This window comes from Spodoptera frugiperda, chromosome 30 (genome assembly GCF_023101765.2).
Source record: "Spodoptera frugiperda isolate SF20-4 chromosome 30, AGI-APGP_CSIRO_Sfru_2.0, whole genome shotgun sequence".
NCBI classification, from domain to species: Eukaryota; Metazoa; Arthropoda; class Insecta; order Lepidoptera; family Noctuidae; genus Spodoptera; species Spodoptera frugiperda.
In genome coordinates this window covers 12,526,995-12,544,426 of record NC_064241.1, presented here as the reverse complement: position 1 = coordinate 12,544,426, position 17,432 = coordinate 12,526,995, and the positions used below count along the sequence as shown (strand labels likewise).

At 40.5% G+C, this 17,432-nt stretch overlaps 1 protein-coding gene across 1 annotated transcript in view; it reads left to right on the top strand.

Moving 5' to 3' along the window:
* Positions 1 to 17,432, top strand: part of LOC118269960 (cadherin-87A) — a 57,267-nt gene that overhangs the window by 38,117 nt on the left and 1,718 nt on the right. The window contains exons 10-37 of the mRNA XM_050706927.1: positions 116 to 313; positions 985 to 1,137; positions 1,510 to 1,697; positions 2,018 to 2,180; positions 2,583 to 2,732; positions 3,192 to 3,359; positions 3,737 to 3,860; positions 4,414 to 4,605; positions 5,301 to 5,533; positions 6,038 to 6,191; positions 6,757 to 6,954; positions 7,470 to 7,588; positions 8,050 to 8,170; positions 8,537 to 8,727; positions 9,199 to 9,385; positions 9,834 to 10,051; positions 10,673 to 10,870; positions 11,246 to 11,405; positions 11,921 to 12,056; positions 12,559 to 12,749; positions 13,274 to 13,450; positions 13,939 to 14,051; positions 14,440 to 14,600; positions 14,935 to 15,092; positions 15,401 to 15,506; positions 16,088 to 16,277; positions 16,834 to 16,947; positions 17,161 to 17,237. Coding sequence (XP_050562884.1) covers positions 116 to 313; positions 985 to 1,137; positions 1,510 to 1,697; positions 2,018 to 2,180; positions 2,583 to 2,732; positions 3,192 to 3,359; positions 3,737 to 3,860; positions 4,414 to 4,605; positions 5,301 to 5,533; positions 6,038 to 6,191; positions 6,757 to 6,954; positions 7,470 to 7,588; positions 8,050 to 8,170; positions 8,537 to 8,727; positions 9,199 to 9,385; positions 9,834 to 10,051; positions 10,673 to 10,870; positions 11,246 to 11,405; positions 11,921 to 12,056; positions 12,559 to 12,749; positions 13,274 to 13,450; positions 13,939 to 14,051; positions 14,440 to 14,600; positions 14,935 to 15,092; positions 15,401 to 15,506; positions 16,088 to 16,277; positions 16,834 to 16,947; positions 17,161 to 17,235 — 4,536 coding nt within the window. The 3' untranslated portion in view covers positions 17,236 to 17,237. The remainder of the gene's footprint in view (positions 1 to 115; positions 314 to 984; positions 1,138 to 1,509; positions 1,698 to 2,017; positions 2,181 to 2,582; positions 2,733 to 3,191; positions 3,360 to 3,736; positions 3,861 to 4,413; positions 4,606 to 5,300; positions 5,534 to 6,037; positions 6,192 to 6,756; positions 6,955 to 7,469; positions 7,589 to 8,049; positions 8,171 to 8,536; positions 8,728 to 9,198; positions 9,386 to 9,833; positions 10,052 to 10,672; positions 10,871 to 11,245; positions 11,406 to 11,920; positions 12,057 to 12,558; positions 12,750 to 13,273; positions 13,451 to 13,938; positions 14,052 to 14,439; positions 14,601 to 14,934; positions 15,093 to 15,400; positions 15,507 to 16,087; positions 16,278 to 16,833; positions 16,948 to 17,160; positions 17,238 to 17,432) is intronic.

Below are 17,432 nucleotides of genomic sequence, written 5' to 3'. Positions count from 1 at the left end.
GGGTACTTACGTGAACTATTCGAAGAAAGCTCTACTAGTTTCAAGTCACACTGGGACTCATATCTATGATCAGATCACTCAAAACTTAAAAATAACCCCTTTTCTCCATTACCAGGCGACAGAAGTAGTAAACGGCGTCCCAGTGGTATCCGACCTGACCTCAACCCTGGCGACGGTGACTATCACCATCAAGGACGTGAACGACGAGCCGCCTCGCTTCAACCGCCGCGAGTACTCCGTGGAGATACCCGAGTCCTTGCCCGTTGGGACCCCGCTGCCGAACCTGGATATGGTGGTCACTGATACTGATGTGGTAAGTGAAAGCTTTACTAGAGGACTGATAGATAGACATTTTTATAGCATTGACTGCTGAAAGAAAAGTGTTGAAGGCAAATCCTCGGTTGAGCGTCGGTCACCAGTTACTGACGTGGCGGTAAACGTATTGATATGATTATATTTGTTTTGACGTTTAAAAGTGCCTTACTAGTCTATTTGAAATAAATAATTTTGCTACTTGACTCTTGACTTTGATATTAAAATGAAATTATAATTGAATTGGGCAAAAATATGATTTAAAAAAGTCACCGTTCAGACTGAGGACCTATATTTTATTTATTTAAAATACTTCATGCATAAACATGTAAGCATAAGGTGGGTTTAGTGCCGTAGGCATTTTCTACCAGCCAAACCTTTGGGTGATGCAGAGACAAACCAGTAGTAGATACACGAAGCAAAAATACAAAAAAAAAGTATATTATTATTGATTTGTGAAAAATTAATGGGATTGCGCAAAGTAAGCGCAATTTAGCGCAAGAATCTTTTTTTTAGTACATGCTTTTCAATACACTTAAAAAACTACCCTTAATGTCATTGTAAAAAGTTAAAAGAGGTAAGCCTATCACCATAGGAAAGGGACACAATGCCTAGACTACACGTTATTCACATTTACTTTTATTTTATCATAATTTATTTTCTTTATTTCAGGGACTAAACTCCGTATTCACTCTACGCCTATCCGACGAGATGGGAGCCTTCATAGTGGAACCTGCCACTGCTACTGGTAGTGCTTCAGTCACCTTGAGGTTGAACTCCAGTCTAGATTACGAAGATCCTAATCAGAGGAAGTTTATTTTGGAGGTAAGAATTCAAGTAAATTGGAAATAATGTTTATGACATTTTTTTAATGGGTGTAGAAAGCACCTAGGTCTAGTTTTCATGCGTCTTTTTCCTACCTTAAAAATATCCATATCTTAATTATTATGTGATCGGCTTACTCACATAACTGTTTGACGAGAAACTTGACCAGAAGCCATGATAGAACCTCATATTCATGAGCAGTATTCTGCGACACACGACGCGGCAATAATCACGCTACAGTCTGGAGTACTGTACTGGAGTAGCAGTGCGACAATCACCGCGTAATTAATTTAGTATGTCTCACTAAAGTTATAATAAAAGACCAATATCACATATTACAAATAAATAAATTAATAAATCATTGTCTTCCAGGTGATAGCAGAAGAACTACACACATCACCCAGACTCTCGTCCAAGGCGAGTGTGACAGTATCGCTCACAGACGTGAACGACAACGCGCCCCAGTTTGCCGAGGAGCCGTACTCCGCTACATTAGCCGAGGCAGCGCCGCCGGGGACCAGGGTCGGCGCTATACGGGCCACTGACAGAGACACTGGCAGGTAAGGCATTGAGAACAATAATGTGCCATAGTTTGTTGAGAAGCCAACGAGAATAGTTCCCAGGTTGCTCGTTCGCCCATATTCTGTGAAAGAACTTTTCCCAGGGCATTTTTACTTCAGCCAGTGTTAATAAATAAATACCGTCATTTGATGCAATTTGATCTTTCTCTTTCTCTTTCTCTTTCTCTTTCTCTTTCTCTTTCTCTTTCTCTTTCTCTTTCTCTTTCTCTTTCTCCTTCTCTTTCTCTTTCTCTTTCTCTTTCTCATTCTCATTCTCTTTCTTTCTAACCTAATCTAACCTAACCTCATAATAATTCCAGATTCGGCACAGAAGGCATAGTGTACCACCTGTCGGGTAACGGCGCGGAGTTGTTCCGCGTGGACAACCGCAGCGGAGTGATCACGGTGGCGCCCTGCGACACGCCCGGACTCGCGCCCTGTCTCGACTACGAGACTAGGAAGGATTACTTCTTGCAGTATAAGGTAGGGGTTTGGATCTAGTACAGAATAATTTAGAGGAGAATTTTGTGTAGGTTTTTATTAGTAGGATCATTTTGTTAAATTGAGCATTGAAGGGCAGACAGGTAAAAAATACAGTATTTACATATAATTTTGTGCTTTTAGTCCCATATAATCTGGGGTGAAGCTTTTATATTATGCCTACCGGGCACAACTCTAGACACTGAGCTACAACGAGAATTTTACCTTTACCTTTTGCCCGACCTAGGTAAAACTAGATCCCTGGACAGTTGTAATGACGACCAACAAGATTTTTTTTTCAGTTAAATAAACATGAAGTGAATGTAAAATGAACTAAAATCTCATAATAAATTGTACCTACTGCTACTTCAAGCTACAACTAACCTAACTTGCCCCCCTCCCCAGGCTACGGACGACGACGGCGCGGGCCAGAACACGGTGGTGTCCCTGCAGATCTCGCTGTCCGACTCCAACGACAACCCGCCCGTGTTCCACACTGCTGTGTATAAAGCATCCATTGATGAGGATGCTGTGAAGTTTGAGCCGGAACTGCAGGTTTGTGGACACTATTCTTGTATTATAGCTTTTAGGAAACATATTTGTTGTGGTTGTATGTAGTGTTAGTTTGTGGTGTAGAAAACCAAAACCTATTAAGTTAGTTGTAATGAGACATTTTCCAAGATATATTATGTGCTTTCTAATATTGAAGACAGACATCACTGATAAATGGTGAAGGAAAACATCGTGAAGAAACCACGACTTAATATACTAATAATAAGTTGTATATAATAAATGTGATAGATTTTTGTTTGGATGTTTGTCCAATATTGTTTGCTTAAAATATAGAACGGATTTTGTTGAAATTTAATATGTAGACAGGGTAGGAGCTGCCTTAGGTGATAGGGCTGACTTTTAGTCCTAAGGGGACGCGGACAAAGCCGCCGCAATTTTTGGTATGCCAGTCCCAAAAATTAGATACTATGACCTTCATCAAAACTACAATAATTTCCACAGGTCCAAGCCCGCGACGTGGACATTTCCTCGGACATTCGCTACTCGATCATCGAGCCGCCGACCCACCCGTTCTGGATAGACCCCATCAACGGCAAGATATCCGTGCGCCCCGACACTGGGGGGGTCACTCCCCCTGAGGATAGTAACAAGATATTCTTGACTGTGCTGGTGAGTTTACATTTTAATGGTATAAGCCGGTAAACGAGCAGATGGGTCACCTGATGGTAAGCAATTGCCGCCGCCCATGAACACCATAAACACCAGAGGCGTTAAAAATGTGTTGCCAGGCTTTTGGGGGTTAGGAATTTAAGGGTTGTTGGGGAATCGGAGATTGGGAAAATTGGGGAGGGGGTAATTGGGCCTCCGGTAACATCACTCACACAAGGAAACATAACGCTAGCGTTGTTTCTGTGTAACATATTGTTTTAGGAACTTGAAGTTTAAATCGGGACCCTGCGTCTAAGACTCTGGTTTCTATATATTTTCTTTAGAGAAGACTTAAGCATAGACAATTAATTTAACACTTCTTTTAATATCTCCCCCAGGCCACAGACGGTGTCCACAACGCGACCTGTAAGGTGGAGATCACAGTGCGCGACGTGAACAACCACGCTCCCGTCTTCGACACTGACAAGTATGACGCTGACATCTCTGAGGACGCTCCTATTGGTAAGTGTAACTTAATATATAATCTGGGCCCTTAGTACGAGTTCGCTTCACGTTGAACGAAAACTCCACGCTCTGATTGGTTGGTTCCTTCACATCGGCCAATCAAAGTTTCGATTCTCGACTCTCGTTTTGATTTTGTTAACCGTAAAGTAAACTCGCAATAATGCATTGTTATAATGATTAGATGTTGATTTCACTAAAATAAAGTCAGGAATTCAAAGTCATAAAGTTAAAATTTCAATGAATTTGAAATTGACACAGTAAGTTACTATTGATTGGTAAAATTTTCCTATTCCATGTTGCTAATACAGATTTTGTAGACAGTCCCTTAGGTTTAAGATGAAATACTGTTTGCAATACAGGACTTAATTGTCTGATAAAAAAAAATTAAAGCACTTCTAGCCTCAACTATTCCAGTGCATCTCACAATAGTTATCATATAAAATTTTAAGAATTACCAGTGTTTCTATAAATATCAAGCTATCCAAAAAACCTATTACAAGAAAGACAATCCCTCTTTCATTTATTCTCAAATTAACCTTTCTCCCCCAAGGTACGGAAGTAGCAGCGGTCCGCGCCACGGACCTGGACAGCGGCGTGAACTCGGAGCTGAAGTACTGGATCCAGAAGGGGGCGCTCGACTCCTTCGCCATACACAACGACACCGGAGTCGTCACCGTCTCCTCCAAACTCGACTACGACAAGCGGAACACTTACAGGATACAGATTGTTGCTACTGATTTGGGTAAGTCTACCACCGATTATTGAGATATTACCTATTAACAGACATGGTCACTAACACTAACATTAGAACATAAGACGGGATTTTACCATGTTTATTTATATCTATGAGTTTCCGATATTTCGGCACTGTTGCAAGCGCCATGATCACGGATGAACTCTGATATCTATCTATAAATGATCTGAAATGTTGGAAACTTAAGTTAACGTAACATCTTAAGTTCTAATGTTAGTACCATAAGACATATAAATAACATCGTTTCCGTGGTTAAAACTAATAAATCTGAATACTGATTTTCCCTTAAAAGTCTGATTAATTATTATCATGTCTGTTAATGTAATGCTTATCGCTTTAAACTTACTGATATAAGTAAACAAAGCAATTAGGCCTTAGAATCTTTGACGAGATAGGTCACTTTACACCAATTCCCTCTAAACTTTTTCAGTTTTCTATGAAATCGAAAACTGTTGAAGGTAAATCCTCCGCTAAAGTCGGTCACCGGTGATCACCACGGCGTTCAATGTGTCAACTAACCTTTTTAAGGGGGTGGGGGAATCATACAATAAAACCCAGCCTGCTTTGGGTAACACGAGGGGGAGTATCAGACCCTTACTGACCAAAAACCACCCTCCGTTCCTACTCCTACTTCAAGCACCCAAAACAAATACCTTCTCTAACCTTACCCAATCTACCTCCAGGTATACCAAGCCTAACAGGCACCACAGAGCTGACAGTCCACGTGATCAACGTGAACGACAAGAAGCCGTACTTCACGCCGCCCATACAGCGCGCCGAGGTGTCAGCAGACGTGGAGCTTGGCGTCATCGTACACAACCTCATCGCTGTGGACCCTGATATTGTGGATAATGGGTCGTTGGTGTTTACTATGGGGGATAAGGTTATTAGGGCTGTGGATAAGAATGGGAAGGAGGTGAGTGACATTTCTATTATTTTAATTAAGCAATTTGATTCTGGTAAAGCATGCTAGTGTTTGTTACTTGATGTTTGATGTAGTTTATATATCTTTATTGTGTGCGTTTTGGTCTTGAATGTAATCATTAAGTTACATAATATAACACATAATTTAGTATTTTTAAGAGTACAGAGTATAATTATTTTCATTTTAAAGTTTTACTTAACCTCATAATAAGCCGCGTAACTGGCATCTGTTCTCTTCTAAGCGATATAATAAGGAAGAAAGAACCGTCGTCTTTCACAAAATGTGTAGTAAATAAAGTAAAATTACCTACGTAGGCAAATAATTTCTCTGAGTAAGTTATTAAGTATGTATGTATAATTGCGATCGGACCATACACAAATTCCTTGTTAATTTAATAACTGAAGTTCAGGCACATGTTACAACAACTACAAACTACAAATACTCTTCTAAAACTCATTCATAATAAAACAAAAAACTTATTCCACCTTCTCCCAGGTATCAGACGAAGGTATCTTCGGGTCGTGGTTCACGGTGCAGCCGAACGGGTCGGTGGTAGTGTCCCAGCGCCTGGACCGGAGTAGGGCGGCCGTGCTCACGCTGCCCGTCGCAGTTACTGATGCATCCGCGCCCACGCTGCAACGGGCTGATGGTAGGTGGATTTGGATTCTGTTGATCAAAGTCAAAGTCAAATCATTATTCCAATTAAACCATATACTTAGGTACTTTTGAAACTTCAACAAAGAAATAAATAAACAATAGTCTGTCAGTCTGTCCGTCAGTGAAGCTAGGTGCTCGTTTCAAAGTGTAGCTTCGAATGAAGAAACTCCATTTGAGGTGTAACTTTGAAATTGCTTTGTAGATTTTTTCTTGAATCTTGTTACTGCTTTTGTTCTGTAAGATTAAAACTTTGGTGGTAATTAGTAAATCGCAAAAAGTGTAGCGAGTTCAAATCTCGCACGGGGCAACTCTTTATGTGATCCACTAATAGTTGTTTCGGGTCTGGGTGTCATGTGTACGTGATATAGTTGTAAATGCACCCACGGTACTGGAGAAAATCCTAGCGTAGGGCAATTTTTTTTAAGTGGTGATACCAATTTATATATGTATATTATTTTTAAAACCCAAGTTAGAATTTTTACGTGGCCAATTATTTTTTATTAATGATACCTTCAATTGCATTTTTTGTTCTAACAATTTTCATTGTCCCATTCCAGGCGAGCTAATAATAACAATAGTGGACGTGAACCGGCACGCGCCCGTGTTCTCGCAGCCGTCGTACCTGGCCAGCATCCTGGAGGAGCAGCCCGCGGGGACCGTGCTCGACACCTACACCGCCACCGACAGGGAGACGCCCATACAGGCCATCGTCATACAGCCGCCCAACCCGTACTTTGTTATTGATAATGTTACTGGTGAGTTATTTGTGTTATATTCAAACTGTGTTTGTTTTATGTTATATATTATTAGTAAATAGCCGAAATGATTTAACATGTGAATTAAACAAATAGTCAGAAGCATACACAATATATTTCATAAAAACAAAAAATCATAAATAGTTTTCACTCTTATAAGTGGTCAGCTTAACAGCACAGATAATATATTATTATGTAACATTTTATAACTGCTGTAAATTGATTATGTTATAGTCACGCAACTGATTGACGAGGTGACTCGACTAGTACATCGGATGTTGCGGCATCCTGTTCATGATTGTAAGCCCCAGGGTGGCTTGAAACTATGTAGTTGAGTTATCTTGTTAAACAGTTACGTGAGTATGAGTATGCTTTTAGACGTTTCATTGTTGTTCTAAGTATAAGCGTATCAACTTCTCGTAAGTGCACAAGTAGCGCTTTCGGCAGATATGAACTTACCATAACATTCGCTAACGTTACAAAATTTTACTAACTCCCACTTTTCTCTTCCACAGGAGTAGTAAAAGTGGCTCAGCGCATAGACTACGAGAAAGTCCACAGCATCAACTTCACGCTAGTAGCCTACGACGGAGGAGTGCCACAGCTCAGTACCGCGGCGGGAGTGACCGTGCAGGTAACTGCATTCTTAATTTTTCGATAGACTTCAAAGTTAGGTGTTGGAATACATATCTATTAAAAAAGGGCTTTGCAAAGATCTCCATGCTTGGCAGACGTAGGATAACGGTTGACACAACGCTTGTGTTGTGATTCGCCGTGTGAGTGAGATTACCTACCGATGGCTCAAATCATCTCCAAATGCTGAGCCCTAAAATCCAGGTAATGTCATTTCAAGGCACCTGTGACTCCTCTGGTGCTGCGCGTGTCCATGGGCAGCGGTAATCGTTTACCATCAGGTGACAATTCTGCTCGTTTGCCCCCTATTCCATAAAAAATGCTTGAAGTTTATTTAGTGTTGCGGGTATCCATGGACGGTGACAATTGCTTACGATCAAGCGAATTATACGAATTATCATATACCTACTTGTTTAGCAGCCTACCCCATGCCATGTATGCTAAAACAATGTTAACTACCAGGTGCTGAACGCCAACGACGAGGAGCCAGTGTTCGCGTCCAGTGCGTACGACGGAGTGGTGGCGGAGCACGCCGAGGGGGGGACCAGTGTGCTCACTGTCAGCGCCGTCGACAAGGACGAAGGTAGGAAATAATTCCTTGTTTTAACGTATTAGTTCACTTGCACATTTCTTTTATCCTAATCATGATATGGTCACAAGACGTCCATCTTCCCAAGGACCTCCAAATCGACCAGCTTTCAAGTGTGATTTAACCTATTAAAATAATATTATTAAACCACCAAATTACTTTAAATTAAATCATAAAACATATTATTACATTAAATTAATCAGGGGGCGTGTCTCCTGATACAAACAGTATACAGTTATATAAGTCATGACTTACTCATAACATTGTTCGACTAGGGTACTCGACAAGTTTCAAGCTACGTCTAGGACCCATGATCATAAGCAACATATATCACCCAACTGATTATTTTTCTCGTTTCAGGTGAATTTGGTGAAGTGACATACAGCCTGTCAGGTGACTCTGCAAACCTGTTCAACATAGACCCGAAAACCGGCATCATCACGGTGGCAGAGGGCGCTGTGATCGACAGAGAGGTTGCAGGAGACCTTTATCTCAGAGCCGTCGCTAGTGATAATGCGCCCGCGCATGTTAGACGGAGTACGAGTGTACCGGTGAGTTGAGTGATCATTTTTCACCATTTTTTTTTTGTTGCAAGTATTTACTCTTGTGTTGATCGATTTGTAGCGAGTGTGAGAGTGTAGAGAGATGTTAGGTTCGATTCCCAGGCCTGGCTTATTATCTATCGAAATACTCAGTGTTAGTTAATGTCATCCATAATGTAGTTTGTTGCTGATGATTAACTCAATACTCAATCACTATATCTATCTATGTATATAAAAATTAATTGCTGTTCGTTAGTCTCGCTAAAACTCGACAACAGCTGAACCAATTGGGCAAATTTTGGTCTCAAATTATTCGTTGAAGTCCAGGGGCTCCGGTTAAAAGTAAACTTTGTACAAAGTTTGCCGAGTCAGCTCTAGTCTATATATAGTAATATTTCTAACCTTTCCAATGAAACGAGTTTCATCATCCACACCTATTACACTACATAACTATCCTAACCACCATCATCCTAATTCCAGGTGCACATAAAAGTGCAGGACATAAACGACCACGGGCCGGTGTTCAGCCAGAAGGTGTACAAGAGTACCATCGCCGAGAACCTGCAGCTCAACCCCCCGGCCGCCATACTGCAGGTGCTGGCCGAGGACAAGGACGAGGGGGTTAATGGGAAGATCGAGTATAAGATTATTGAACAGAGTGAGGCTGGTGAGTGTAGTGTTGTTGGTTTTGTACTGATACATAGGCTTTTGAGGCGTCAGAAATATTTTTGTAAAGTGGATTATCGTAGATAAGTAAATAAAAATGTATTAAAGAATTATAAGAAAAAAAAAGGTTTGATAGGTAATAAATAAATGTGTATAATTTAATATAACTTAAAATTAAAATAAAGAAAAACATTGATTAATAATTTGACTAACAATGTGTAATCACACTAATAGTTTAAATGTTTAAGTCTGTTTATTTGGGTGTTTGTTCGTGAATAATGCTGAAACTTCTGAATGAATTTTACACTGAAAACTACATTTACTGAAGCTTCATTTTAAATACAACTTGATTATTTTTAATAATGTTTATTTTGACAGAAGGTAGTAATAATAACTTTCATTAAAATTCAACGCACCACCCTCAACCCATAATCAACAAAATGTTCCAGGAGTATTCACGGTGGACCCGTGGAGCGGTATAATCTCCCCGGCGCGGGCCGTCCGCGGCGACGCCAGCTACACGCTGACCGTGGCGGCCCGCGACGGCGCCGGTACAGGCCCGCACCAGGACACCGCGCGCGTCGACATCGCCGTGCTCAGCGTCAACCGACACTCGCCCGTCTTCGTGCAGCCGCCCACTGACGTCCGCCATCTGGATATACCCGAGGTGGGACATGTTCACTTTTAGTTACGATAGAAATATAATGCCCATATCACTAGAACTTGAAACGAGATATTTACCATGCTTATTTATGTCGATGAGTTTCTGATATTTCGACGCTGTTGCAAGCGCCATGATCACGGATAAACTCTCATTCATGAACATGGTAAATAACCCGTCACAAGTTCTAATGATAATGTTAGTGACCATGCCGGTTTAAAAATTTATACATTACCCATATGTTAATGTCCACATAATTCGCGTAATGTTGTTGACTAGATATAAGAGCGCCCACAAATTAAGTGTTTGTCCAGCGTAGATAAACGCTCAATTTGAAAATTTCTATAGCACGTGCGTAAAGTTCCAGTACAGCTTCTGATCCTCTTTTTACGTAAGCGCCTCGCTGCTAACAGCTTATCACGCGAAAGCATGCGCACGCAATTTTTTTTCTTTTGTTATTGTGATACAAATAAAACTAATTAATATATTAAAAAAGTTTCTTTGGAAAAGTTGTTTAATCATGACTACAATTACACGTTTAAATATCCTTCACTAATTACCAGTCACCCTATATGAAACTATTAAAATAAATTCTAATACTCAATGAACCACCCCATTTATCCGCAGAACGCAGCCCAATCAGACTACTTGATCACCACGATCAAGGCGACAGACGAGGACAGTGGAGAGAATGGCCGCGTCTCCTACTACCTGAAGGTAGACAACCAGAATGTAGGGGAGACACCGGAGTTCAGCCTCGATCCTGACACTGGGGAGCTGAGGACCAAGACCTTCCTCGATAGAGAGCATAAAGCTGAGTATCAGGTTAGTTTCGAGGCATTATTGTTTTAGAACTTTAGTTCTAATGTTTTATTTTTCTATTTATGTGTTGTTGAAGTTTTTTTGTTTGTATAAGGATTTTGCTTAAAGGTTGTGGTAGGATATTATTTGTGAATTTTTTAACGCCTTCATCGATAATCCCCGGAGCTACTGAACAGATTTGAATAATTATTTTTGTGTTGGATAGTGCATTTTTCAAGAAAGGCTGTATGGTATAAAACATTACGCTATGGCCAATAGGAGCCAAGTAGAGCGACTGAAACTGCGCTCGAGTCGCTAACAGTATATAATTCTTGCTGATTAAAAAATCTAAATGTTTTCTGTTAATAATTTCTGTATCCTCATTTTCCTTTATTCCAGCTGGTAATAGCAGCAGTAGACAACGGCACCCCGGCCCAGTTCGAAAGCCTGCGCCTCCTGACCGTGGTACTGGTGGATGACAATGACAACGCGCCGCGGTTCCCCTCACCAGTCTACCAGTTCACCATCAAGGAGAACTTGCTGCCAGGAGTCATTATTGGTAAGTTTAACTTATTTATGTTGTACTAATAATAATTATAGTGGTATATGTAGTAAATATTGATTTTTGTAGTAATAATTATAGTTGTGGTAAATTGTAGTGTGTAACATAGGTACTATAAATATTGATTAAACTTATTGTAAAATAAATGTATGACAAGGGTATGGACCAAGAGTCTAACGTAGATAGAAAAAAAACTTATTTTCGACTAAGAAGAAGAACTGAGGTAAAATATGCCACATGTATAGGATTAGTGTGTAAAATTTTGTCAAGGAAACTTGACGGTTAGTTGTCCTAAACAGAATTAACTATTTTCAAAAGTCAGATTTGGCTAAGAAACTAAATTTATAGGCGTGTTTTACTACAATTAAAATTAGAAAAAATATGTTTTCGGTGGTAATGCGTATACAACTTCCCACATAGATTACTAAGAATCTAAATATTTATGTCCACAAGATCAACAACATATTGAAGTTACAAAAAACAAATTAAAATATTTATCTCAATATTTACAGGTACAGTAAAAGCGACGGACAAGGACTCTGGCGAGAACGGCAAGGTATACTACCACGTGCTGGAAGGGAACCAGGAGGGAGCGTTCACCGTGGACAGGACGCAGGGAGTCATCAGGGCTAATATCAGCTTCGACAGGTGAGGGGATAGTGCTTTGTGTAGAAGAGATACTTAGCATCAAGTGACCCGTTTGCTTTGTAGCTGTATTTCATAAAAATTGTAAACATTTTTAGATCTTTACAATAACTATCGTGAGACATACTAAATTAACTAAAAACCACGGTTTACTCACGTAAATTAATGGAGAAAAGCTCTACCAGTTTCGAGTCACAGAGGGACTCTTCATCATGAGCAGCGTATGCAGACGCGGCGACGTTGCGCAGCCCACAGTAGGCTATATATAATAGTAGATGCTATTATGTAGAGGCTATACATGATGAAGAGTTCCTCTGTGACTCGAAACTAGTGGAGCTTTTCTCCATTAATTTAGATGAGTAAACCGCGATTTTTAGTATTTTTTTTAAATCCGATCAATTTAAATTCATTCTATAATCGCAATTTTCATCGTGTTCCACCATAGGCCATAACAGATGAAAAAAAAATCAAAAACCTAACTTACCTAAACTTCTTAAATTTCCAGAGAGAAGCAATCAGACTACTCGTTCACGGTGTACGCCAGCAACAACCCGATCCTGGAGCACGCGGCCGCCATCTTGAACTCCGTGGACAACAACACGGACGGAGTGGACCCCAGCGTCGCCGCCGTCAGGGTGCGGGTGCTAGATGAAAATGATAACGAGCCCAAGTTCCAGCAGAAGATTTATTATGCAGGTGAGAATTTGTGTTTTTGGGAAAATTATTTTTTAAGCCCTGAAGATCATTCATATGACTTAAAGGAAACTACAAGTAATACTCGTAGTATTTTGTGTGAACAGCGCCAAGTTTCTTGAGCACAGAAGATCTATAATGTTGTGGGTTGTCTAGGAATTTTATATATTGTTAGTCAAGATTAAAATAAACATGTTGTTTAAATTAAGTATGTAGAACGTAAGGTTTATTTTTCTTTTGAGTATAAAGTATTGCGATTCGCCTTAGACTTATTGATCAGTTATGCGTAAGCTAGCCAACAATAATAACTATCGTGGGGTATACTAAATTAACTACAAATAACTTAAATATTTGGAGAAAAACTCTACTAGTAGTAGGCTGCGCGACTTGCCATGTCTGAGCACGCTACTCATGATGAAGAATCCCTCTGTGACTTGAAACTAGTAGAGTTTTTTCTCCAAGTATGTACATAAGTAAGCCGTGATTTGTAGCTGTCTTTTTTACTAACGAATCTCCATTTATTACAGGCATAAAGCACACAGCGCGAGTAAACGAGCCAGTAATCTCAGTGGTGGCTGAGGACCCGGACCTGGACGAGAATGGAACCCTGGTGTACATGGTGGCAGCTTCCAACCTATACAAGTTCGGAGCCTCGCAGTCCAGTGGAAGTGTCGTGCCTTCGCCCTTCAATATTAGTCAGGAAGGTGAGTGGTTCAAACATCAATTTATTTTATTCTCTAGACTTATAATAATACTAGACTGGCAAGACTTATAACTACGTAAAATGGTAGACTAACCAAAAGTTGTTACTGATGCTATTGTCGGTCGGTTCCATGTCGTATTCGTTGATGTCCTCAGTTATATAGTCGTTGTCATAACAAGCCACATACACTCTTATTCACAACAATCATCTAATGACCATTTTCCGCTTTGTCGAGGTACTCGTCGATTAGACTCTTACTGCATTCATGTTGCTACATTATTACCTGCTTTTCGAACCCGGAGGCCCGGTAACCCGCTAGGTAGTTTGCAGCGTCACTTAACACGTATTACCATTAGCATGCTATCATATTGAAAAGCAATTACGGAAGAAAGTGTATCAGAAATCCCAAAAATCTGGGAAGTAAAGTCTGGAAAGTAATTTTATTTTCTTTTTCCATATGTAAGTAATATAACATTGATTATGTTTAAGGTATCCTGATGACGGCGCACTACATGGCGGAGTACAACCAGGACCGGTTCGTGCTGGACATCATCGCGCAGGAACTCGCGCCGCCGCACCGACAGGCCAAGGCACAAGTATACGTGAGTACTCGTATTGTATTAGCTATATACATCTTTAACAAGTTGTTAGCATATTTAAAAGGAATTTGCTGTAATTTAAAGTTTGGCAGGCAGGAGATTCAATGATTCAGGTCTATCGTAGAACGCTGCTGTTCTTTCTGGTAGTCTGTGTTAAATGTGCTGCTCTAATGAGCCGTTATGATATTCACAGAAAGAGTGGGGATACTCACAATTGTTTTACTTAGCGCTACTCAAACTCTTAGATCTTCGACAGGGGTGTGCTTCGTTTTACCGTTACCACAACTTTGCTTTTAAGTTGAGAAATAAAGTACAATTCCAAGGAATAGAAATAAGAAAGTTTCTTTGCATGGTTTAGCGGTTCTAATATATCGTGTATTATACCCCGTAGATATGGATAATCGACCGCAGCGCGCTGATCCGCATGGTGGTGTCCCGGCGGTGCGGGGCGGGGCTGGGCGTGCAGCGCGCGCTGGGCGCGGCGGCCGCGGCGCTACTGGTGCCCGGCCGCACGCTGCCGCTCGTACACGCTGACAGGCGGTACGACGACTGGTGAGTGCACCGTTGTTATTGGGCGGCAAACTTATGTACTATTTCCTCGAAATATAATAATATTACTTGCTTATATTACATCTTAAGGCTAATTTTTTGCCACCTTTGTACTAAAAAAATATTTTAGCACTGGATCGTTTATTGTATTTTAAAGTCCAGTTAAACTTACTACGAATTACATATTAGCTATTACTAAATTGTTTGTTCGTTTTGAGAGTAAATTAAAAAGGACTAATAGCTCAAACTTTGTTGTTTACGTCCAATCAATTTCAAGACAAAATAAAAATAAACATAAATGCCTTTCAATAATAAACCCTATCCTACATAATTTCAGGTGTGAAATCCACCTGCACGCGGTAGATCCGAACACGTACCAAGTGCTGCCAGTGGAGAAGGTGCTGGAGACCATCGACTCCAAGTACGACCAGCTGAAGGACGTGTACCAGGAGTACGGGGTGGAGACACTCATTGCTGCCAGCGCTACTTCTAAAGGTAAGGGTTAAGATATATAACTGATCATTTTAGATGTTTACAGCGAAATTAGTCAGTCCTTGAACATCATGCGCTTTGAATAAAGTAAGATAATATGTGATAATCGTCTGTAAAATGAGAGGTGAACAAAAACTAGCGACAATCATCTAAAACTTACGGATACACTTATACTAAATGTATTGTACAGATAAAAATTGTCCTAACAGCACCCTATCACCATTTTGACATTTTACGCAACAGTAGTACATATGTACATATAAGGTATTTATTTGATTTTAATAATAAAATATTATGTAATTCTGTTCCAGCCCCAGACAGCTTCGACCCGGCTCTAGCAGCTCTGATAGCACTCCTCATCGTACTGTTCACTGGCATCGTCACCTTCATCGTCGTCTGCGCATGTCTTAAACATTGGTAAGTAACTAATTCGGTAAAATTACGTTTTCTAATAGTTTTGTCTCGTAAACCTGCAGACGTTAGGCAGTTGTCCCACCGGCAACGATGAACGAGTAACGAGTAGAGCTAGAACTAGAAACGAGTGAAAACAAAAACAAACAAGTGAAGCGAGCACTCGCCGGCAGTGTGAAAAGTCAGCGATCAACTATTTGTATATGCATCTCTTTTGTTTACACGGAAAGTATATCTATTGTACGTTTCTTGAGCGAGAAAATAGCCGATAGTTAGTCGTTCACTCGCCGTTGGTGGGACAACTGCCTTAGTTATGATAGGTTAATAATTATTTGTACAAATATGTAACTATCGTGAGACATACTAAATTGATTAAAATGCGAGGCCATGGTAAACTGGTTGCTGTAGTCATGTGTACCTAGGTACTAGAGGTAGTGACGTAGGTCGTCAGCGTGTCACCCACGTCTTAGGTAATCTACAAAGAGATTACTTACGTAAAATATTGAGAAATACTCCACTAGTTTTAGGTCTCTCGCAACCATTCCGAAAGTCCAGCCAACAACAATTAAACTTAATCAATTTTCCAGGGTAATACCACCACCGTCCCTACAATCCAGTAAAGGAGACAGTTTAGCCAGACGCCGCATCCTAGAAGAACTATCAACGACCGAGAATCCTCTGTGGCTGGAGACCAAACTCCGGCCCTATGAGGAACAGGAGCTCACCATGAACGTGTTTGGGGACCTTAATGAGCAGCCCGCCGCTGAACCCGCGCCGGTATGTAGAGGGTTATAGTTAGAAGTGGAGTTATATGCAGGATATCCAACTCGTTTTCATATTTAAACACTTTATTATACTGAGAAACTTTGTAAAAGTTTTGTTAGGCGACTGAAAAAGTCTAAAGCTATTAAAAAAATGATTTTTTTTTCGAGGCCTCCAATGACTTCACCCGCCTTGGGCGAGAGGGAGTGTCAGACTCTTACTAACTAAAAACCACCCCGTTCCTACTCCTGCTTTTCGAGCCGGAGCTCTGGTAACCCGCTAGGTAGTCCGCAGCTAGAGACTTACAGTTAGAAGTGGATTTATATGCAGCATATCCAACTCGTTTTTATACGTTATTACTTATATTAAGTAACTTCGTAAAAGTGTAGTTAGGCAACTGAAAAAATCGAAAATTATTAAAAATTATGATATTTTCTTTTGTAACATTACTCAAAATGTAACAACAATTTAATGTGTGTTTGTTCACTTAACAATTACTAGCACGATGCTCATTTCGAATCAAAGACTTTTTAAAAACTCAATAAAAAATAATCCAAATGTGCCATTGCAGACGGACAACACATACGCGACGATACAAGGCAGTCGGACGACCGAGAGGTTTGGTGATTACGCCACGCTGGGCGGAGACTCGCCCACACCATTAGAAGCTGCCTTAGGATTCCAGGTAATATATCAGACTTGTTACCCCTACATTCTAGGTAATTCTAGTTAACCTCTCGTATATAAGACAACAATAGAAAACACATTGTGTCTCGCGTAGATCTGCGTTCCGGCATACGAAGGGTTAATAAAGCATGGTTCTTCTAGATGTAACTTGTAGTTCTTGTAATATTTGGTAGAGGATAGTTTCTTTAAACTTATTGTTTTATATTTACAGGGTAGCACATTCAAACCGCCTTCACCAGACACACCGGAGCCCCCACCCAGACCTTCAGGGTTAGGAGTACTCTGATGGTAAGTAAACATTCAAAACTTAGATATATAGAGGTCAGAGTGGATAGGTATTATCTAAGTCTGTGTGCTCCATCCTCGGCCACCTCTTCACTTCGCCGTTGTGTCCGAGCGCTGCTATCCAGTACTGTTCCATGTGCCTCACGTTTATCCCGCCGCTCAATAACTGACCTGTAAAATTTCCACAAAATGTAATAA